We start from the raw sequence: 24039 nt of genomic DNA, 5'->3' as shown, positions 1-24039 counted from the left end.
GTATATGACTTTGGAAGGTCTTTAAGCATCAGTCACCTTACTTTTTTTTAATGGAGTGTCAGGAATTGTCCTAGTTCAGCAGAACATCTTTTTTCAAATGATGCCCGAGACTGCCTAAGTACCATGACACTTTAAACTCAGTAGGTGTTTTGTTGTTTCTCCAGGTGTTGACAGCTCTTCCACCACGAGCAGCGCTTCTCCAATGCCCAACAGCTATGATGCCCTAGAAGGAGGCTGCTACCCAGGTAACCAACCTGCTTTGTGCCTAGGAGATATTTGGGAGAGACAAAGGGGAGTCTTTCCTGGTATTTCTCAGCCTCAATAGTGTTATGTGTCCATTAGCAATTACAGTTATTTCTAAGAAGCCTAAGATACTTTCTTTTTGTTATCATGCTCTTTATCTTTTTCTTCTTCCTTAGAAACTTTTTTAATAGTGAATGATTTTCTTTCCCTTCTTATGCTAACAGTTCTTTAAATAAATTTTAGGTTTCTATTCTCATGCGTAGGTCCTTGAATTCCTTCCAGCCAGCCTCTGACTATAAATAGTCTTTGACTCTTTATTCCCCACTCTGGCTCCAGGCTGCCTCTACCAGGGGAGGAGATTAACCAATTGGGGTAGGTTTTGGAGGCACTCTTTTCTTTTTCTTTCTTTCTTTCTTTCTTTTTTTTTAAAGAGATAGAAATTGAGAGGCGTGGGGGAGGTAGAGAAACACCTGCAAACTGCTTCGCTGCTTGTGAAATTTACTTCCTGCAGGTGGGACCTGGAGGCTTGAACCCAGATTCTTATTCATGGGGGGCACCACCTCCCAGCCCCCTGGAGGCACTGCTTTTAACCATATCTAGAAATAACTTTGGTTGCTACATGAGAACAGGAGTAATAGGAAGTAGTAAAAGGAAAAAGATTCTCTAAGTTCTATAAATTACTCCCCTCCCCTTTTTTAGCAGTCACTTCTTTAAATTTATACTTCTTCACACATCTTTCATCACTAGCAACCAGTACTGACCTCCTACCCACCCCCCTTTTCTAGTACTTCCTACCTTAGAACTGATAGAATAGTAATTTTGCCTTTCTCCTCCTCATCATGTTGATAATGACCCAGGACGAAGCATCGTTGGAATTGGAGTGTGATGTACTTAACTAAATATACTATCTTGCTATTACTGTCCTCTTAAGTCCATACAAATAAATATTCAATTCTCTCAATTTAGTTTATAATTCCTGTTTACTTAGTCTTATTTGATTAAAAAATTTCCCCCCTGAAGAGTGTGAGAGAGTGTATGTGTGTGTGAGAGTATATGTGTGTGTGTGAGAGTGTGTGTGTGTGTGTGTGTGTGTATGAATTGATGGAACATTTCAAAAGCAGTTATTGCAGCATTCTGGAAGAGCTGCTTCACTCACTAAAGAGAAATACTTTATCTTACTTTATAAGACTTCATATTAGCCTGAAATGATGTGTTCAGTGTGGTCTAGTTAAAAGGTCCTGGCTTGGGAGTTGGATCTTGATTTATTAGGTCCCCAGCCAGCCCTTTCATATTGTTTGTATAGCAAGCAGTACCCACCTCTAGGGGGTTATGGAGATACACTTTCTTTCTGTGTAAGCTTTTCTTAGATATGGTGGGGTCATATACAGTAAGTTAGAAGAGTAGTTGACATTCTTTTTATTGCTTTGCTTAATCCCTACTGAGAATAAAAGAAAAAAATAGCAGTAGTGTGTGTGCGCGTGTGTGCGCACACACGCACGCTGTCATTAAAACCAACTGAAGTATTTGTTGTTGAAATGAAAGGGAATATGGGGTTTTCTTGTAAATACATTTTACTTCTTAAAAGGTCCTTCTTGTAATATTCCTGCTTTTAAAAATAAAAAGATTGGGTGGGACCATGAGTGATATTCGTGAAAAAGTGATGGATCTGAGTGACGGGCACACTGGGCCTGTTATGTAACATTCTTGTGTTCTCTCCCCTGCTGTTCATGGCCCAGATTTCTCAAAATAAAAAGGGGTGGTGGAGGGTGGCATACCAAAGGTTGCAGCTCACCTAGGAGCTTTCTCGAGTGAGCCCTGATTGTCAGGGGCTAACACTGTGTTTTCCCTCTGTTAGATATGCTTTCTTCATCAGCAAGCAGTCCTGCTCCTGATCCTGTGCCTGAACCTGACCCCACTCCAGCTCTCACAACTTCCCAATCTTCAAAAATAGCAAAGCCTTTTGGGTATGGCTACCCAACTCTACAGCCAGGCTACCAGAATGCCACACCACCACTTACCTCCGGAGCTCAGCCCAGTAATACGGTGTATCCGGGATTCCAGCAGTATGCTCAGGTACGTGTCTAGTCACAGGCAGACGTTGTGTTTCTACAAATCCTGAAACACTTTTCAATTCTAAAGCTTAACTGATGCTTTACATAGATCCTAGGTATCTGTGTAGAAAGATAACACTGAATCAAACATGCATAAAACTTGATTACAGTTTCTTTTTTTTTTGTATGTATATTTGCATAACATAGGAAAACAAATGAAATATAAATATCAGTTTACTTACTCATTTATTTGTTTGTAGAGCTGGGGTGTCTCACAAAAGGTTCCACCACTCCCAGACCACTTTTTTATTTATTCAGGTGTGTGCGGGGGGGGGGGGGGGGAGACACCATAGTACCAGAGTTCTCCCTGATCTCATGGCAACTCCCGTGTGTCGTGCTGGGACTTGAACCTGGGCTGCACGCATGGCATGACATTTACCCTACCCAGTGAGCTATGTCACTGGCCCAGTAACTTTAATTTAATAGATTTATTTACTAGGAATCAGGGGAAAAAATGAGAGAGGGAACACTCTTCAACTCTGGAATACGGTACAAGGATTGAACCTGTGGCTTCAGACCTGCAGTTTGGCATTCTGACAGGTTGAGCTATAATCCTTACTGTTAATAGTAGTTTTAAAATTTTTATTTTTCTGTTGCCTTCAGTGTTATTGTTGGGGCTCAGTGCCAGCACTATGAATCCACTGCTCCTGGTGGCCCTTTTTTCCATTTTATTGGACAAGACAGAGAAATTGAGAGAGGATGGGGAGACAGAGAGAGAGAGAGAAGGAGAGAGAGAGAGAGAGAAAGACACCTGCAGGCCTGCTTTGCCACTTGTGAAGCATCCTTCTTGGCAGTGGGGAGCTGGGGGCTTGAACCCAGATCCTTGCACTAATGTATGCTTAGCTGAGTGCACCACCACCTGGCCCTCAATATTATTATTATTATTAATTTTTATTTTTTTAATGAGAGCACTACTCAGCTCTGGTTTATGGTGGTGTGGGGGATTGAACCTGGGATTTTGGAGTCTCAAGCATGAGAGTCTCTTTGCATAACCATTATGCTTCTTCTTCTAGCGTTTGCCCTTCTTCCGTAGCCAGTCAACAGCGTCAGGTTGAGCCTGATGTAAAGTTTCCAGACCTCCTTTAAATCTGGAGAGGTGGCAGTCGTTGACTATGTGGGTCATAGTCTGTCTGGAGCCGCAGGGGCAGTTCGGGTCGTCTCTGGCTCCCCAGCGATGGAACATAGCGGCGCACCGGCCATGGCCTGTTCGATAGCGATTGAGGAGGGCCCAATCATAACGTGCTAGGTCAAAGCCGGGTTGACGCTCGCAGGGGTCTGTGATGAGGTGTTTGTTCTTTACCTCAGCTGACTGCCAACTCTGTTTCCAATTATGCTAAATACCCCTGACAATAATATTAATTTTTTTTTAGTTTTTTTATTCCCTTTTGTTGCCCTTGTTTTATTGTTGTAGTTATTGATGTCATCATTGTTGGATAGGACAGAGAGAAATGGAGAGAGGAGGGGAAGACAGAGAGGGGGAGAGAAAGATAAGACACCTGCAGACCTGCTTCACCTGTGAAGCAACTCCCCTGCAGGTGGGGAGCTGGGGGCTCGAACCAGGATCCTTACGCCGGTCCTTGCACTTCGTGCCACCTGTGCTTGACCCGCTGCACTACCACCCAACTCCCACAATATTAGTTCTTAATAATAATGATTATGGGATTTGGGCGGTGGCGTGCTGGGTTAAGTGCACATAGTACTGAGCACAAGGACCTGTAGAAGGATCCTGGTTTGAGCCCCTGGCAACCCGCCTACATGGGGGTCGCTTCACAAGCAGTTAAACAGGTCTGCAGGTGTCTGTCTTTCTCTCTTTCTCTGTCTCCTCTCCTCTTTGAATTTCTTTCTATCCTAGCCAATAAAAACGGGGAAAAGTGGCCACCGAGAGGAGTGGATTTGTAATGTTGGCATCGAGCTCCAGCGATAACCCATGAGGCAACATAATCATAGTAATAATAATCATAATGACTGTTATGTAGCTTTTGCCACCGGAGTTCTTGCTAGGGCTTGGCGCCTGCACAGCTCTACTCTTCTTTCTGCCTTTTTTCTTCCTTTCTCTTTCTCGCTTTTTTCTTTCTTTCATTTTTCTTAAAAATCTTTTTGATAGAAGTGAGAGAGTTAGGGAGAGAGAAAGGAGGAGAAAAGGACAAACACCTACAGAACTGCTCTGCCACTCGTGAAATTTCTTAATTTAAAAGTTTCTATCTTGACTGATGTCTTAGCTGTGATTTCCTTCTTTTCACTGTAAGTTCTTTTTTTTCAAGTCTCAGCAAAGTGCAGATGCTCTCGATCTATCTCATGTGAGACAATGATGGGCTGAATGGCGGCACACCCAGCTGAGCAAACACATTTCATGCTCAAGGGCCCAGGTCCAGGGGCCGGGTGGTGGCGCACCTGGTTGAGCGCACATGTTAGTGCGCAAGGGCCCAGGTTTGAGGCCCTGGCCCCCACCTGCAGGGGAGAAAGCTTCACAAGTGGTGAAGCAGGGCTGCAGGTGTCTCTGTCTCTCTCCCTCTCTATCACCCCCTTCCCTCTCAATTTCTGACTGTCTCTATCCAGGAAATAAATAAAGATAAAAAAAATTGTGAAAGGGCCCAGGTTCAAGCCCCTAGCTCCCACGTGCAGGGGGCTTCACAAGCAGTAAAGCAGTGCTGCAGGAGTCTTTCTGCCTCTCTCCTTCTCTTACCTACTTTCTCCCTCTCAATTTCTCTGTCAAATCAAGTAAATAAATATTTTTTTAAAAAGAAGGAAAATGAAAGTCAGGGGCCATGAGGTGATCTACCCAGTAGGACATGTGCCTTTCTGTGCCTAGAGTTCTGGGACCATGAGGAAGTAGCACTGCATCTCAGAAAGCTCCAGATGGTAGAGCAGTGCTGTGGTGTCTCTCCCTCCCTGTGCATCTCTGTTTCTCTCTCTGCTTCTATATATGGAATAAAAAGGAATGAAAAGTATTGATACAGAGAGGTGGCATTCCACCTGTGTGAGTTCCTTCACCATAAAGTAGGAACAGTAGTGAGAGTGAGAATACTAATAAATGTCTAGTTTTGTAAAGATTCTGAACTACTGGGACTGGAGGTGTTAGCTCAGTAGTCGGGCTCATTATCTTTTGTGCGTGAGTGCTGGGTTCCATCCCAGGCACCACTCGTCAAGAGCTCTGTATTACCCAGTTGACTTGTACCTCAAAAAATTACATGACTTAAAGGACTTGGAATTTTGTTTTGACTCTTACCCTGAAGAAATCTCCCATAGCCTAGAACTGAAATTGGTGAATGCCTCCACACACACTCACCAGGACGTATAGTCATTAAACTACTGCTGTGACCTTTTTTTTTTTTTTTTTTTTTTTTTTGAGTCACCTCTGATCTGTTAGATCCATGTCAGTTTGATTATATGGGACAGTTTAAGTTGATTGAAGAGAAAACTTAATAGAAGGAAATCGACTTAAAAGGCATTATAATAAAAGCCCTGTTCCTTTAATTAACTTTACATTATGAACTAATAATGAAAATTAGAGGGAAATAAGATTATTAGATTCTAGAAATGAGTCTTTTTTTTAAAAAAAAATTATTTGTATTTATTATTGGAAAGAGATAGAAGTTGAGGGGAAGGTGAGAGGAAGAGACAGACACCTACAACCCTGCTTCACCACTTGTGAAGCTTCCCCCACAGATGGGGACTAGAGGCTTGAACCCAGGTCCTTGCACACTGTAATGTGTGTACTTAAGCAGGTGGGCCACCACCTGGCCCTGAAATTGATGTGTTAAAGGAAACTAGGAGAGGCACTGAAGAAATATGGTTGGCGGGCACCGATTTCCCTTTCCATCTCATTTGATTTTGACTAGAGATTTTTAGATTTGTTCTGCTGTTGTGTTGTTGCTGTTGCCAGGGCTTCAACTCTCCAGGTTGACTCTTTCAGGTAGAAAGATGAGGGCACGGGATTGCAGGAGACTCCTCAGCACTGAAGCTTCCTCCAGTGCGTAGGGGTTGGACTCAAACCTGGTCAAGTGCTTGACAAAGCAAGTGCACTCCTTAGGTGAGCTGTCTTGCGAGCCCTAGAGTCATTCATTGTCTGGCTCTGGTGTTCTAAGTTCCTCTCATGGGTGTGTATATATATATTAGATATCTCTGTGTGTTAATGAGAAAACCAGATTCGAAGAAAGGTCTTCTTAGAGGAAATGTTGAACAAGGAAAACAGTCATTTTGGAAGTGATTTTTTTTTTTTTTTACACTAAAGCACTGCTCAGCTCTGGTTTATGGTGGTATGGGAGATTAAACCTGGGACTTGGGAGTCTCAAGCAAGAGCGACTCTCGGCTTTATCATCATGCTATCTATTCCCACCCTAGAAGTGAACTTGCATAGTAACTTTGACCCAGTCTGGTGTGTTGCCGCCTCTAGGGCTACTGCTAGGCTTGGTACCTGCACTGTGAATCCACTGCTCCTAGCGGCCTTTTTTTTTCTTTCTTTTTTTTTTAATTGAATAGGAGAGAGGAATTGAGAGGGAGGGAGGGTTAGAGAAGAAGAAAGAAAGGCCTGCTTCACTGCTTATGAAGTGTTCCTCCTGCAGGCAGGGAGCTGGGGGCTCAAACCCAGATCCTTGTGCTGGTCCTTGCACTTAATGTTATGTGTGCTTAACCTGGTACACCACTGCCTGGACTCTTGCTGCCTACTTTGTAAATGAACTTTCTTTTTTGATTTTTTAAAAGTTATCTTTACTTACTGGGTAGAGACTGTCAGAAATCAAGAGGGGAGGGGAGATAGAGGAAGAGAGACAGAGACACCTGCAGTCTTGCTCACCACTTGCAAAGCTTTCCCCCTACAGGTGGAGATAAGAGGCTAGAACCCAGGTCCTTGCTCACTGTAACCGGTGCACTCAACCAAGTGTGCCACTCCCCACCCTTATAAATAAACTTTCTTTGTTGGCACATAGCCCAGCCCATTCTTAAGCATATTCTTAGTAGCTTTTGTACTGATGCTAGACTTAAATAGTTGCACAAGTCTCTTAAAACTTTAAAATAGTAACTCTCTGATCCTCTGCTGAAAGTCTGTGGAGCTTAACATGACTGAATGGAAGGGCTGGGCCAGTGTGCACTTGGTAGAGTGCACACTGTTATCATGCACAGGCACTCAGATTCAAGCCCCTGGTCCCTCCCTCCCTGTGTGTGTACGGGGCGAGGGTTTACTTTATGAGCAATGAAGCAGTGCTTCCGGTGTCTCTTTCTCTTTCCTCTGTTTCTTCCCCTTCCTTCTTGCATTTGTATATTACAGACCTGTTTATAGTATAATGTGTTTTATTTATGTCTGCTGTGATGCTCTGTTTCGCCCTCTCAGCAGTATCCTGCTGTGAACCAGCTGTCCTCCAGTCTGGGAGGACTGAGTCTTCAGAGCTCTCCACCACCAGAAAGTCTACGACCTGTAAATCTCACTCAGGAGAGGAATATTTTACCCCCGACACCTGTATGGGCTCCTGTCCCTAACTTGAATTTAGACCTCAAAAAATTAAACTGTAGCCCAGAGTAAGTATTCATCGTCTCTTTTAAGTAATGTACTTTGTGGCAAACATTGTATGACTCTGAAATACCATAGAAGGATGATGTCATTGCCTCCCTGATTGAAAGCTTTGTTCACATGGATGTGCTGAGTGTGAAATTCAGTGTAGGTCATCTGTTTCTGTCCCTTCTCTGTCATGTCCAGTTCCACCCCTACCACTGAAGGCTAGGTAGATGTTTTCCTGTCTGAGTGAAGGATTTCGGGAACCTGTTTTCATTTTCTTTAACTCCTCCTTCCTCACTTTCCTTAAAAATTCATCCTGCTGTTAGTTCCAGGCAGTTGCATCCAGCCTGAATTTAGGTGTTTCTTTAGTAGACCATCCTCTTATATGGGGTAAACTTATCTGCAGGCCTGCCTCTGGGGCCCTCTGAGCCCAGTGTCCCTCACTGGTCTTCCCAACACAGTGGTGCTGTCTTTTCACTTGCTTTCAGCACTTCTGTCTCTTCAAAGCAAGGTAATCTGTGCTAGGGGCTCTCTAAAAGACACCCTCCTCTTCCTGGATGCTCTCTAAGATGGTGTTTAATTCACAGGAAATTTGAGTCAGATTTTCCAGCTTTTAAAAAAAGCTGTAGACTTCTTTAATCGTCCAAAAATCTTACGTAGCTTCCAGTGCAATGTGTGTGTATTTATTGTGTGTGTGTGTGTGTGTGTGTGTGTGTGTGTGTGTGTGTGTGTGTGTGTGTGTAAATAAATGAGTATGTATAGATGGAGGTGCTCTGAGGATCCTCATGGCACCTGTATCCCATTCAGAGTCAAATCACAAAGTATATAATGCAGTGTCAGTGTTACAGTGATATAGACAGTAGTAGGGGTGAAACTTGAAATATTTTTTTTGTTGTTGTTACTGACACTGATTTAATAATTGGTTTATAAATTACAAGATTTCAGAGTAAGGTTCATACCTATAAATATGTACAACTTACTGCACCTGGTGAGCTTTTTATATGTTAAAAATTTCACTTATACAACAGAGACAGACAGATGCACGCACGCACGCACGCACACGGCGTTTCCTGTCCATTCGTCTCCCCCCAACCCCCTGCTAGTTCATTTGCTTTAGTCTTCTATCTTGCACGTATGAATGAAGCCATCCAATAGTCGTCTTTTACCTCTTATTTCACAAAGTATAATCACCTCCACGTCCATTCATTTTGCCCTGAAGGATATGGTACTGTCTTTTTTAATTGAAGAATAATATTCCATTAAATATATATCTTACAACTTTACCCAGTCATCTGCTGATAGGTGTTTAGGTTGATTGCATATTTTAGCTAATATGAATTGTGCAGCTGTCTTTTCAAATTAGTGTTTTTGTGTCCTTTTTGAATATGAGCCTAGTAGTGGTATTACTGGATCATAAGGTATTTCCATTTTTATTTGTTTAAGGACTCCACACTATTTTCCTTACGGGCTAATACCAGTTAGCATCCCCCCCCCCAACAATGTACCAGAATGTCTTTTTCTCCACACTATTGTTGTTTCCTTTCTCTTTTATTTCTTTTCTTTTTTATGTAGACCATTTTCACAGGTGTGAGGTGATAGCCCGTTTGTGGTTTTAATTTACATTTTTCTGATAATAAATGATGTGGACTATTTTTTTCTTGTCTTTAGAGAATTGTCTTTTGAGATCCTTTGCCCAATTTTTATTGAATTACTTGTTTTTTGTTATCATTAACCTGTTATTATTTCTTTATAAATAGCAATGCTTTGTCTAATGTGTGATGTGTATATATCTTCTCCCAATTTCTAGGTTGTCTTTTCTTACCTTTGTGAAAGTTTCTTCTCATATGTAAAAGCCCTTTTATTTGATCTAGTCCTGTTTATTCTTACTTTAGTTCCCTTTGCCAGTAGGGTTAAACCTCCTAATACATCTCTGATGTTAAGGTCTTTAAGTATTTTACTTGTTTTTCTTCTACATTTTATAGTTTCACACCTAATACCCCAGTGTCTAATCCATTTTCAATTAATTTTATTAAGTAATGGTATAATTTCATGTTCTTATATGTGGCTCTCTGATTTTCACACCACCATCTGTTGAAGAGACATTTTTTCCCCCATCATATAGCTTTCGCTCCTCTGTCATGTGTGGGGATTTATTTCTGGACTCTCATTCCGTTAGTCACTGTGCTTATTTTTGTTCAAGTACCACACTGTTTTGATTTCTATTGCTTTGTAGGATCATTTGAAGTCAAGGATCATGATGCTTCCACTTTTTTCTCTTTTCTCTCAGTATTGCTTTAGCTATGAGGGTACTTTTTAAATTGAGTAAGGAAAGGTCTTCCCAAGGAGTTAACTTTAGAATAGAAACCAGAATGAAGTGAGCGTGTGACCTGTGAAAGTGAACTTGCCTGGAGGTCCTGACTCAGTGAGGACACCTGGGGTGGTCGAGGAACAGACCCAGCTTGGAGTCCCAGGGTACCCAGTATGGTTGAATGCTGACAGCTGCTCTTCTGAAAATGCTTTTCCTGGTTCATATTTCTGCTTCTTACCTCGGCTTGCTCCTGTGTCTGCTGGCCTTCCATTCAGGTTACTATAAGCACTTAACTCTGTGGGACAAGTAGTGCTAGAGTCATGTTGTTTCCCTGGGATCAGAGTGATATCTATTCCCAGAAGGCCCAGACAGGGAGCAGCTAGAGTAGGAGCAGCATTGCTTAAGGAGCAAAGGGGTGCTTTGCACTCAATCCTTTCTGCTTCTCCGTGACACTCATTACAGTGTCTGTACCGTGCTGAATATTTTGTCCTTTTCCACCATGAAAATGTTGGCCCTCAGGCCTTTTAACACAGAGCATAATTGCCTGTTTAAAATAACCAGGACTTTCCTAGGTCCAGTTAAGTAGCATATACCTAAATGACTTCCACATAATGCCCTTTAGTGTTTTTTTTTCCCCCCTTGGGAGGTTAATGATTCACAATACAGTTGGCATATAGGTACAATTTCTCATCTCACCAAGATAAGGGCCTGCAAATACTCTCACAGCAAAATTAGGCCCATCATCCTATACGAGGACCTGAAAGTCCCTCCCCTTTTCTTCCCCACTTCCCCAGTGTTCCTTGCTTTGGTGCAGTACACCACCAGTCCAAGCTTTACTTTGTGTTTCCACTTTCTGTTCATGTTATTGTTAGTTCTGCCCATGACCTACAGCTCCTTTCTACTTTAATACATCTTTTTTTTTCTGCAGTTCATTTCGGTGCACTTTGACAAATATTCCACAGACACAGGCTTTACTGAACAAAGCTAAGCTCCCTTTAGGATTGCTGTTACATCCCTTCAGAGACCTAACGGTAAAGTAACACTGAGACTATCTGTGGTTACTGGCATGTGTGCTTATATCCAAGGTACTTAAACTGTATATTCCCTTAAAATTGTTTCATTTGCTCTTATTTAAAGTTAGAAGTCATTGGTTTTGTCAAACTCAATTCAGGAAACATTTTATGAGTGCTTAATTTTGAAACTGGTGCTAAGCAGAGCGCTGCTAGGGACAGAATGATTAAGCTATTGACTTTCCCCAAGAAACTTACCTAACTGGACAGATGTCTTTGCATTATCTATTAAATAATGCATGAATATTTAAGCAAACTCTATGAAGTCGAGAATAAGCATAATATAGAGATTGATCCCCTCTGCTTCCATAGCTGACGTTTTTTTGTTTGCAAGTGATGAGGCCTAGCTGGAAAGTAGGGAAACTTGGATTATCTCCACACAGCAGTCACTAGCAGTTCTGTGCGCTTAGGGGGAGCAAATAAATAACCTTTTTGTTTTGGTTGTCAGTGTCCAAGCTGACTTTTCTTTTTTTCTCTTTTCTCAAATAGGCAGAAGGACAGAGACAGAGAGGAAAAACCACAACACTGAGTCTTCCTTCAGTCTTCCTTCAGTGGGGTGGGATCAGGATTGAACCTGAGCCACACGCATAGTAAGGCAGAAAAGCCTTTGTAAAGTCCAAGTGCTTCAAGTTTGTCAGTAACTAAAATACTACTTAAGTTTCACAATCTTATTTGGTGTAAACTTAGCTTCCTGGATTAATCTATGTACATATATATATATATATATATACACATATATATATGCTATTTCATGCACATGTGTTATACTTAGACTAAAATACAAAAATTGATGAATTTACTAATAAAATTTTAATTATATCAATCATCAAATTAATAGTATTAGTCTATAAGAAAATTTATCCAGATACTATGTAGTAGTTCTCTCTCACTTATTTAATTAATTAATTTTTTCCTCTTTTACCCCAGAATATTTTTTTATAGTTTTTTATATTTTATTTTTGAGAAAGGTGGGGGGGGGGGAGAGAGAGACAGACAGACAGACAGACAGACAGACTGACTGACTGACCAGAGCACTGCTCAGCTCTGGCTTATGGTGGTACAGGAGATTGAACCTAGAACTTTGGAGCCCCAGCCATGAGAGTCTCTTTGCATAACCATTATGCAACAAATTTTCGGGGGGTGAGGGGGGGGGGGAGACTGACTGACCAGAGCACTGCTCAGCTCTGGCTTATGGTGGTTCGGGAGATTGAACCTAGAACTTTGGAGCCCCCCGAATATTTGTCGACTACCTATTCTGCCTGATGCTGAGGACCAGTAGGCAGCAAGCTTGCTCCAGGTTAACTTTCTTATAAGATGTACAGAAAGGAACAAAGTAAATAGAAATTAAGATGATTGTACTTTCAATTGATTTGGTAAATACTTTTAATCACCTGGGACTAATGCACCTTCTATCTCTAAACCAGGAGAGTTAATTTCTTGCATATGCAATGAGAAATTTTCTTTGAATGTAGATTCCAGATGTAATACTTCCTGGAAGTATATACACCAAATTGGCAATAATTCTGGGTAGGATGTTGAAGTTTGTATGAATTTTTATTTTATTTACAGTTCACTGTGCTTTGTAGTATTTTCACTAATAATTTTTATTACTAATATAATAAAAAGTGTTCATGTAAAAGTGCAAAAGATATAAGTGAAATAAAAGATGTTTGTGTGAAGACAGAACAAAACAGGAAGTTGGCTAAGATATGGATGTGTTCAGTCAATGAAATAGAGTTAGTCTTTCATTTTTGCTAACTTTGATGCACTGAGTATATCAGGTTCCTTTTTCAAACAGCATGGAGATGTAGCTGTTAAAAGTGGGCTGTGCTCGGTGCCTCTAGCCTCAGTTCCCCCTGGGCTGTTGGTCTGATGAGCTGTGTGTCATAGTCTGGTACCAGGTCAACTCAGCCAGGCAAAACAGAGACATTTAGCGTGATTTCTGTGACTATCCTACAGTATTTCTTGAGTCTCCTTGATGAGTACTAAATGATAATGTGTTCTTGGCCAGCTAGGCTTGGCTTGTCAGCCAGTTACTGTCACTGCATTTGGAATGAGTTTATAGTGTTATCTCTCCTTGTGAAGAAATAGAGAAAATAACTTGGTGGCTGCATGTTTTGCTCAGCATATTGCTGCTGGGTTTTATTAAAATGCTCCCATTTCAAAGCAGTATTGGGATGTCTTTTCTGTACAAGAAGCAGAGCAGTATGTGTCCATTTTCCTCTGTGGTGCTTTTTCTGCTACAGCCTCTTTATTTTACTTTCTAGCAATTACCAGTGATAACATCAAATACCATTGTGAGATGCCGGTCTTGTCGAACCTACATCAACCCTTTTGTATCCTTCATCGATCAGCGTAGATGGAAATGCAACTTGTGCTATAGAGTTAATGACGGTGAGTTCCAGAGATTTAACAAGTTTACTATCATTCTAAACATGTCCACCTGTTTGTTATTGTCTCAGTCTTCATTACTCTCAGGAGAGAATAGCCATGATGCTTGGCCCTCCCCAGTGAGAGGATTGTATTGTCTGTCTGTCTGCCATGTTCAGCTCATTCAGTTCAGGCAGACTTGGACATGCACATGCCACTGTCTTTCTGTCTCTCTGTTGGCCCCTTGAGTCATTTATTAAAGGATAATGATTTACTTACATGAGAGAGAGGAGAGAGGGAGAGCTAGAGCATCACTCTGGTACAAGAAATGCCATGGGTTGAATTCCAGACCTCATGCTTATAAGTCCAGCCCTCTAGCCACTTTGCCGTCTCCTGAACTGTTCCAAATGTCTGTTTCTCTATCTCAGTTTTCCGCAGGTCACATGATGATATTATATAGGGCCAAAACCTGACAATCCAGATTACTTGTGTCCTGGTTTTCTCACCTGATTTTAGAAAATAAAATTTATTTTAAATCTTTCTGAAGTGTGTGTGTTTGCCAGAGCACTGAAGTGTGTTTTAAAGAGGACTTAAGAAATTAGTTTTTACCATTACTCATAGTACTGTACTGATCTCTACCTCATCTAAGTATCAGTGAAAAAAATTATTTCTAGGTGTCTGTGATAGATGTATCTTTATTTATATGTGTGTTATTACGTTTGTATTGAATTCTGAATAATTCTATCTAGTTCCTGAAGAATTTATGTACAACCCCCTTACCCGATCTTACGGAGAACCTCATAAGCGGCCAGAAGTTCAGAATGCAACTGTGGAGTTCATTGCTTCTTCAGATTACATGGTAACAGTTCAGTGTTCAGCCAGTCATCAGATACAGTTGTTTGGGTGATTTGTGGTTTCCTGTTAAATGAATTCTTGTCCAGAGTTTGAACTTGTCCACAGTATAAATTTTTAAAAATGAATCAGTGCTAGAAGTTCACAAATAGAAAAAAACCCTTTGTGAAGGTTACTTGCCTTGATAGAGAATAGAGCTGTATCAAGACCCCTCAAAGAGAAATGTTGATGTTTTGGGGGCCCAGGCAGTGTCATACCTGGTTAAGTGCACACACTACAGTGTGCAGGGACCAGGTTCAAGCCCCTGGTCCCCACCTGCAGGGGGAAAGCTTCATGAGTGTTGGAGCAAGGCTTCAGGTGTCTGTCTCTTTCCCTCCCCTCTTAATTTCTCTCTGTCTCTGTACAATAATAAATAAATTTTAAATAAAACCTGATGTTTTGGATAAAACTTTTGTTTTGTCACCAGGGTTGTTGCTGGAACTAGGTGCCTGAACAACAACTCTACTCTTCCTAATAGCTGTTTTATATTACTGTTGTTTGTTTGTTTGTTTCTGTTTGGATAGAGGGTGAGAGACACACAGAGGAGAGAGAGATGCCTGCAGCACTATTCCACAACTCATAAAGCTTGCCCCTTGCATCTGGGGACCAGGGTCTTGGAGTTGGGTTGTCAAGTGCACCAGCATATAAATATAACTTTCAGCTATACTTCTGAGACAATATTATAATAAGCTATCAATTACCCATTTTCAAGCTTCAGCTACCAACATTTTTGCGAAATATATTTCATCTACCCCTAGTTTATCCTGGCCTGGAGTTTATTTAGTGCTAACACCAACATCATATCATATAAGACATCAATACACCAGAATGTTGCTCTAGTAGAGAAGGACTTGACATAAACACATACTTCTCTCATTTAGTTGTTCTTTCACTTGGCACTTAATTATTGCAGCCACTCACGGGTGACCCAGTTGTTGGTACTAATAGGTGTCAGATTTAAAATAAGTAAGTTTTAAGAAAAAAGTCTTTAACAATAATGAAGAAATTTAAAGGTCAGTATTTAATAATAATAAGTTTAATTTTCCTTGGGATGATATGTAGTCTGTACTACCAGGAAAAATAGAAAATTAGAAGAATGTCATTCAAAGCTAATTCTAATATTTGGGGGACAGATGACAGTGCAGCTAGTAGAGTGCACACGTCACCATATATTATATATTAGAGCCTGGGTTCAGGCCCCTAACCCCCACCTGCAGGGGAGAAGCTTCACAAGCGGTAAAAATAGTGCTGTGGATGTCTGCCTTTTCTTTCTCCTCTTTATCTTTTCTTTCCCTTCTCAGTTACTGTCTGTCTGTATTAAAAACAAAAATGAAAGAAAAATGGCCACTAGTTGGGATGAATTCTGTGTGCAGGTATGCACCCCTGTGATAACTGGTAACAATACAAAAATAATCCATCTTAAAAATTAGTCTAACTTGGGAGTTTTGTTGTTTAGTTTATTTCTGTCTGCATATTGATTAGTAATAATGATAGGAAAAGAATTGTACAGTGGTCTGGGAGGTGGTGCAGTGGGTAAAGTATTATACTCTCAAGCATGAGTTTGATCCCAGCAGTGCAATGTACCAGACTGATGTCTGATCTTCAAAGAAAAAAAATATATACATACTCAGTTATTCTGTTTTCTTTTCAGCTTCGACCTCCTCAACCTGCAGTTTACTTGTTTGTTTTAGATGTGTCTCATAATGCTGTCGAAGCTGGATATTTGAAAATTCTGTGCCAGTCACTTTTAGAAAATCTAGACAAGTAAGAATCTTTTAACTCATAGGATATGTTTGTGTGTGCATCATCAGTGTGTATAGTTGTCAAGTGTTTACCATCAGTTTTAAGTTTTATTTCTTGTAGCTGTCAGCTGAAAGAGTACTTTGTGCTATGGGATCTTTCTTGCGCTTGCTCTCTCTAGTTGAAAAAGTTTAGCCCGAACTGGTGAAGTCTCTGTGATGACGAAGAACATACTTGAACAGCATACATTATTTTATAATACTGGAACTGAAAATATGAGTGCATTTCCAAGGAAAGTTAGCAAGAAATCTCTTTATTTTTCTAATCATGTCATTCTTGGTTTTAGCTTTTACTTGATTGTAATTCAGCTTCCTGACCTTCAAAAAAGCTGACTGGTTCATCTGAAAATAGTAACTTTCTCTGTCTTCTCTGATACAGTGGTTTCACTTGGAATAATTTTTCCCCCCTTTGTAAAGAAGTTGATGTGTATTAGGTTGTGGGAAAAGTCACAGCACAATTTTCTGTAGAAAATTATATCATGACTTTTCCAACAACCAATAATCTTTTATTATATATTTACTTATCTATTTATTTGTCATGGAGCCAGCCAGGATCTCCCACATGCACAGTGCCACTGCTTCGGGCAAATTTTCATTCAGGTAGAGAGAGAGAGAGAGAGTCAGAGAGGAGAGGTACCACCAGAGCTTCCTCTGGTGCCATAGTCCCTCCCACGTGGTGCTGAGGTTTGAACCTAGGTTGCTCCCGTGGCTACCCAATGGCCTGTCACCACCCAGTGAACTGTCTTTCTAACCCTTTTAATTATTTTTTTAATTTTTAATTATCTTTTATTTATTGGATAGAGACAGACAGAAATTGAGAGGAAGGGGGAGGGAGGATGGAAGAGAGAGGGGCCTGCATCATTGCTTCACCAGTTGTGGGGCTTCCCCTCTGCAGATGGGGACTGGTTGCTTGAACCTGGTCTTTGTGCATTGTAATATATGCACTTAACCAGGTGTGCCACCAATGGGCCCCCTAGCCCTTTAGTTATCTAGCTTAATTTGCAGTTCAAGCTCAAGCAGATAACTCAGGGTGTTTGAGCACAGGACTTAACGTGCCTCAGGTCCCTCTCTGGTTTAATCCCTGGCACCACTATCAGCCAGAACTCATCACTGTTCTGGCTTCTCTGTGTGTGTGTATCTTAAAAATAAACAAGTCTTTTAAAAATCTTAATTTGCTATCTCTTTTCTTTAATAAAACAAGTTACCAAATACTTTGAATTCTAAGTTGTCATTTTTATCTTTAGGCTTCCTGGAGATTCACGCACAAGAATAGGATTCATTACCTTTGACAGCACCATACATTTTTACAATTTGCAAGAAGGCTTATCACAGCCTCAGATGCTGATTGTTTCTGATATAGATGGTAAGTAGAGGGGAAAACATCTTAAGTACAAATTTAGGAATTAAGACTTACTTTCACAATACATTTTGCCATAATGCTAATAAGAATAGTTTTGTTTTAAAGTAATTGTTTTCATGGAAAATACTTAATGCTAAGCTTTAGCGCAGTGTATGTGTGTGTGTATACAGACCCTGGGTATAGATGCTTAGTAATATTTTAGTACGTATATATCTGATAAAGGTGAAATAGTAAGATTTTTCTTATATTCTTTGGACTTGATTTACATGTTAATTACAATGTGTTTTCCCTATAGATGTTTTTCTACCTACACCAGATAGCTTACTTGTGAATCTTTATGAAAGTAAAGAGGTGAGATTGATTTTCTTTTTGAAGTATTAAAAATATGTGTTATTTCGGCTACTCACTAGTGTTTTTAACATTTGTTTATGTGGTGCATTAATAATCCAGTAGACAATGTAGGTGGCATATTTATTGATTCCTCAGTGTACAGTCCCCAAAATGTTATGGTATAACCCTGGGATGTCTTTAAACAGAATATTGCCTTGCCTTTGCAGTAATTAAACTTTTAATCTTTGTTTTCCCAGCTGATAAAAGACTTATTGAATGCGTTACCAAATATGTTCACCAATACAAGAGAAACACACAGTGCCCTTGGTCCTGCGCTTCAGGCTGCCTTTAAATTAATGTCTCCAACAGGTGGCCGTGTGTCTGTATTTCAGACACAGTTACCTTCCTTGGGTGCAGGGCTTCTGCAGTCCAGAGAAGACCCTAACCAGAGATCCAGTACGAAGGTATTGTTTCTTCAGTTTTTCTGCTGTATTCACGATAGTGTTTTCTACCTCTATTAATTATGATTGTTATTCTGCTTCATTAGTTGTAAAAAGGAAACTGGCAGTAGAGTTTGATATGAATCATCTTGTTTTTGTATTGTATTTTGTTGTTTTTATTGTTTAGTGTGCAAGCCACAGACATTTGGAAATCATTAGCTAACCTTTTCATTGTACAGGTGAGGAACTAGATAAAACTAACTTGCTAGGGTTAAATGACAATTTAATGATGGCTATATTACACATGTAGTAATAGCTACTGAATCAGTGATCATGTAAATTAACAAGCTTCAAAAGCAATACAAGTCATTGTATGAAATTTGGAAAATAGGAACCAAATCCCCAGTAGTCTTATTGCTGAGGGAGGGGCAGCATTCAGCTTTACAACCACATGTAAGTAAGCACTGTTGGGCATTCACATATAAGTAATTTGTAGCTGATTTTCTTATTTGGAGAGTATATCCTGAATGCTTTCTGAGGCCCTAAAAATTATCTTCAAAAAAACAATATATACATATACATATATACATATACATATATATATATATGTTGATTTGTTTTGTTTTGTTTTTTTCCCTCCAGAGTTATTGCTGGGGCTCGGTGCCTGCACCACGAATCCACTACTCCTAGAGGCTATTTTTTTCCCTTTCGTTGCCCTCAAAAATATTTTTTAATAAATGTGAAAGTACTCTTAATTGCCTTCTAGCTATTGAATAGTTGTTTTCAGTATTAAAAAAATAAATTAAATAATGTGAGGCTGAATATGACTTGGGTTTTACCTGAGAACTTTTGTCAGATTATTTTAGTCCCTGTATAGATTGTAAGTGGGTTAGAAAAATCTCTTTCCTTCATCAGGATTTTCTCTGGACTTTTGTACATAGAAATTTCCATTGTGCCTTGTAGTGCTCTCTTTCTTTCTTTCTTCCTTTCTTCCTTTTTTTAGATAGGAGAGACAGAGAAAAGAGAAAGAGGGGAGCAGACACCATAGTACTGCTTCACCGACTGAGCAGCTTCCCCTGTGCATGGTTGTCCTCTGTGGTGTTTGGGGACTTGAACCTGGGTCCTCGTGCTATGATGAAGTTTGCACTGTACAGTGTGAAATGTCACACAGACCAGGACATTTTTTAAAAAATTATTTATTTTAATGAGAGATACAGACAGATGGCTTGTGGTGCTATGGATTGAACTTGGAACCTCAGGCATGAAAGCCTTTTGCATGTCCGTTATGCCTTCTCTTCAACCCCCCTCCCAAACATTTTTTTATTAGTGACTTAATACTGATTTACACAATTTTGAGACACAGGTTTAATTCGATATCGTTTCTACCATTCCCCATTCCTTCGTTTTTAATTAATTTACTATCATTATTTATTATTGACTAGAGACAGCTAGATATTAAGAGGGGAGGGGATGATAGGGTGAGAGACAGAGATACACCTGCAGCCCTGCTTCACCACTTGCAAAGCCTTTCCCCTGCAGGTGGGGACTGGGGCTCAAACCAGGATTCTTGTGTGTGTCTTTGTGCTTAGTACTATGTGCACTCAACTAGGTGCACCACCTCCTGGCCCCCCCCCCCATTTTTTATATATGTCTGTCTGACCTCAACTTCGTATAAGAAAATGCTGCTATAACTAGTTATGTATTAAATGGTTTCAGTTATATCATAAATCTTTTTAACAGACACACATCCTTTCCTTATTATGAATTCCTTGAAATAACACTATGAGGCCAAAGAGTATAATTTTTACTACAGTTATTAATGTATTGTACTCACTGGAGTGTTTATTAATTTACATACTAATAAGGACTGTCATCTTCTAGCCATAAGTACCATTGCTTTTTTTACTCTTTTTCAAATTGCCAGAGAAAAATGACATCATATTTTACTACTTAGAGATTAGAAAGAGATTTTTTTTTCCCTCCAGGGTTATTTATTGCTGGGGCTCAGTGCCTGCACTACGAATCTACTACTCCTGGAGACTCCCCCCCCTCCTTGTTGCCCTTGTCTTTTATCGTTGTGGTTATTCTTCTTCTTGTCATTGGTGTTATTGTTGGATAGGACAGAGAGAAATGGAGAGAGGAGGGGAAGACAGAAAGGAGAGAAAGATAGACACCTGCAGACCTGCTTCACCACCTGTGAAGCGACCCCTCCTGCAGGTAGGGAGCTGGGGACTCAAACCGGGATCCGTATGCAGGTCCTTGTGCTTCGTGCCGTGTGCACTTAACCCATTGCGCTAATATCCAACCCCCAGAAATAGATTTTTAATTGCTTTCAGAAGAAGTTAATTTTATAATAAATTATGGCGTATTTGTTTAACTTCATCACCGTTCATTAGTTCCTTGCCGTCTGCTCTACAGCAGATTACTTAGATCACTAAGCTGTTAGGTGTCACTGAGTTCTGTCATGTGGGTTTAGGGTTTTTTGTTTGTTTTGTTTTTGTCTTCCTTTTTAATTTTCAGAAATATTTTCTATCTGCCTGGGTCTCAAAAGCTTAAACAGTCATTCTAGTTAACATTCTTTCATATCTGAATAAACGTTAATGTAATAACCACATGATATAATGAAGAGTGTGGGAGCATGTTATGCCTGCAGTGGCATAATGAAGAATGTGGGGCTTGGCTCTCGGACTTGACTATACTTCAGGTGTCCTCGTCCGGGTTTAGGAAACTGTAATCTCCTCATGTTGTATATATGGCCTGGAATGCAGTGCTGGTGTTGGCGTGGGGTGATCAGAGCTGCCTCCCAGGATGTTTATGTAAATGGATCAACACACACACACACACACACACACACACACACACACACACACACACACACACACACACACACGAGTATCCACCACTGCTCCTTAACTTTGCAGTTGGTTGTTACTCATTTTTTTATTTCAGTTCCCTTGTCTGTAAAATAGAGATAACTCGAGATGTTTGCTATTATAAGGGGTTGATAGTGTATGTAGGCTATCTTGAGCAGTGCTGGCACCCAAGCGCTTCAGAAATTTTTACAGTTAGCAGTTACTATATTCGCAGGAAATCTGTGCCAACTGCCTAGACACAAAGGGTACTCTGCTTACTGGACAAAGGTTACTCTTAGTGTAAGAGACATAGAAATGTGTGTTGGGTCAAGATTTCTAGCTCTGACCTTGTAACCTGTTGACATAGGTTGTTCAGCACCTTGGCCCTGCAACTGATTTTTATAAGAAACTCGCTCTAGATTGCTCCGGGCAGCAGACTGCAGTGGATCTCTTCCTTTTAAGTTCCCAGTATTCTGATCTTGCTTCTCTAGGTAAGGTGACCTATACCATTGTGCTTGTCTGTTTACATAGCACATTTAACATATAAATAAATCTAAACCCATGAGTGAGATTCCTCAGTATTTGGGGATGAAAGACACCTGGATTTGTCCCTGAAAATTAAGTTAGAGGTCTGGGTAGTGGTGCACCTGGATGAGTGCACACACTACTACATGCGAGGACCCGGGTTCAAGCCCCTGATCCCTACCTGCAAGAGGGGAGAAGCTTTACGAGTGGTGAAGCAGGTCTGCAGATATCTCACTTTTTCCTTATCTCCTTCTTTATCAGTTTCCCTCTGTCCTATCAAATAAAAGAAGAACAAAAAGGGGATGGGGAGTGGCCACCAGGAGCAGTGACAGAAATCATCACCCTAGCACTAAGCCCCAACAGTAATCATGATGAATTAAAAAAAAAATCACCTGGTTAATCGCAGGTGGCGCAAAGCACAAGGACCGGCATAAAATCTTGGTTCGAGCCCCTGGCTCCCCACCTGCAGGGGAGTTGCTTCATAATTGGTGAAGCAGGTCTGCAGGTGTCTTTCTCTCCCCCTCTATATCTTCCCCTCTTCTCTCCATTTCTCTCTATCCTATCAATGACGACATCAGTAACTACAACAATAAAACAAGGGCAACAAAAGGGAATAAATAAATATTTTTTTAAATTAAGTAGTACTATTTTTAAAAAGTGACTCATTTACCATCCAACTCAACAGTAAGCCTTATCATGTGTCAAATTTTACACATTTATATTTTCTCAGATTTAAACATTTCCCTTGTTTTGACAGCTTAGATTTGCTTATGATTTACAATGTTTATGTTTATTATCTTTATGTTATTGAGTCTGTGCTACTCTTGGACACTAATGCTTTTTGTGTTTCTCCCTAAAGCTTGTATGTCCAAGTATTCTGCTGGGTGTGTCTACTATTATCCTTCTTTCCACACTACTCACAATCCTTCACAGGCTGAAAAGTTACAGAAAGACCTAAAACGATATTTCACAAGAAAAATTGGATTTGAAGCAGTTATGAGAATAAGGTGTACTAAAGGTATGAAATGATAAAGGTTATTTTCTTGGGCTTGGGAGATGATTCACCTGGCAGAATGTGGGCTTTACTTAATGTGTTAAGGCACTGAGCCTCAGCACCACATGAGGGTGCCATGGAGGGTCACTCCCCAGGAGGTGGAACAGAGTTATGGGGGTGGGGGGAAGATAAAAAGGGGAAATAAAATTGGGAGAGTGGGAGTCCTGTGTGTGTGGAAAAGGCATTGCCAACAGCATAACCAAAGTAAAGTTAAGTTTTTTTATATCCTCATATTGAATGTCATTGAGGGGGGCTGGACAGTAGTCCAGCGGGTTAAGTGCACATGGCTCAAGGGCCGGCATAAGGATCCCGGTTTGAGTTCCCAGCTCCCCACCTGCAGGGGAGTCGCTTCACAGGCGATAAAGCAGGTGTCTATCTTTCTCTCCCCCTCTCTGTCTTCCCCTCCTCTCTCCATTTCTCTCTGGCCTATCCAACAACAGCTATAACAACTACAACAATAGGGAAAATGAACTCCAGAAACAGTGGATTCGTAGTGCAGGCAATAACCCTGGAAGCAAAAAAAAAAAGTCATTGAGCATTCATAGATTATTGCCTGTTAATACTAGCATAATTGTTCAGTATAACTATCTACCTGATCAGGCTATCTGTACCCTGTTTTGAGTATAGTTGTTGACAACCCTTGTACTTTTTTTTTTAATTAATTTGATTAAATTAAACTAAATAATCATTTCATGCCTCACCACTTACTGTCCTCAATTTTGACAAAAGTAGTAGTTTACTTCACTAGGAAGAACTTAGGAGAAAGCTAATACTGGAGTATAATTTTAAGAGGAAATTAAGAATAGGGAGGATCTTAAGTGAAAATTGTCTCATTAATAGTCTTGGCCTAGTCACCCAGAGTCTTCAGTTTACATCTCCTTGGTTTCATTTGAGTGTTTGCTGTAGGGATTCTAATCCCTATTTTAATTTTTAAATGAGCATTTTTTCTTTTTACAGTAAGCCTTCATCCTGCTTCAAGTTGTATTTGAACAAATATTTTAAAGTTTGATTATCAGTACAGCTGAATTATATACTCTCTTTTATATGCCCTGCATGTTGTTGTTTGTCTTGTTTTGAACAGGTGTTTTAGAAGCTCTACCAACACTCCAATTTGTCACATTTGCTTTATTCACAGTCAGAGGCAAATCTGCAGCCAGTTAAGCCTCCCATGGGGCCCCTGCCTAGTGTCTGCAGCCTG

General features: G+C 40.3%; 1 protein-coding gene across 10 annotated transcripts in view; it reads left to right on the top strand.

Annotated features, from left to right (window-relative positions):
* SEC24B (SEC24 homolog B, COPII coat complex component) overlaps positions 1 to 24039 on the top strand; it is a 67552-nt gene that overhangs the window by 34035 nt on the left and 9478 nt on the right. For 7 of the 10 annotated variants that reach the window (XM_060186275.1, XM_060186277.1, XM_060186274.1 and 4 more), the window contains 12 exons: positions 165 to 245; positions 2099 to 2316; positions 7681 to 7865; positions 11079 to 11181; positions 13488 to 13614; positions 14340 to 14449; positions 16133 to 16245; positions 17525 to 17643; positions 17936 to 17991; positions 18228 to 18434; positions 21630 to 21753; positions 22647 to 22805. In XM_060186275.1, the coding sequence (XP_060042258.1) occupies positions 165 to 245; positions 2099 to 2316; positions 7681 to 7865; positions 11079 to 11181; positions 13488 to 13614; positions 14340 to 14449; positions 16133 to 16245; positions 17525 to 17643; positions 17936 to 17991; positions 18228 to 18434; positions 21630 to 21753; positions 22647 to 22805 (1602 nt within the window). The remainder of the gene's footprint in view (positions 1 to 164; positions 246 to 2098; positions 2317 to 7680; positions 7866 to 11078; positions 11182 to 13487; positions 13615 to 14339; positions 14450 to 16132; positions 16246 to 17524; positions 17644 to 17935; positions 17992 to 18227; positions 18435 to 21629; positions 21754 to 22646; positions 22806 to 24039) is intronic. The other 3 variants (XM_060186276.1, XM_060186273.1, XM_060186279.1) reach the window with 1 other exon arrangement.

Source organism: Erinaceus europaeus, chromosome 2 (genome assembly GCF_950295315.1).
Source record: "Erinaceus europaeus chromosome 2, mEriEur2.1, whole genome shotgun sequence".
Taxonomy (NCBI): Eukaryota; Metazoa; Chordata; class Mammalia; order Eulipotyphla; family Erinaceidae; genus Erinaceus; species Erinaceus europaeus.
This window is presented reverse-complemented; position numbering and strand designations above follow the sequence as displayed.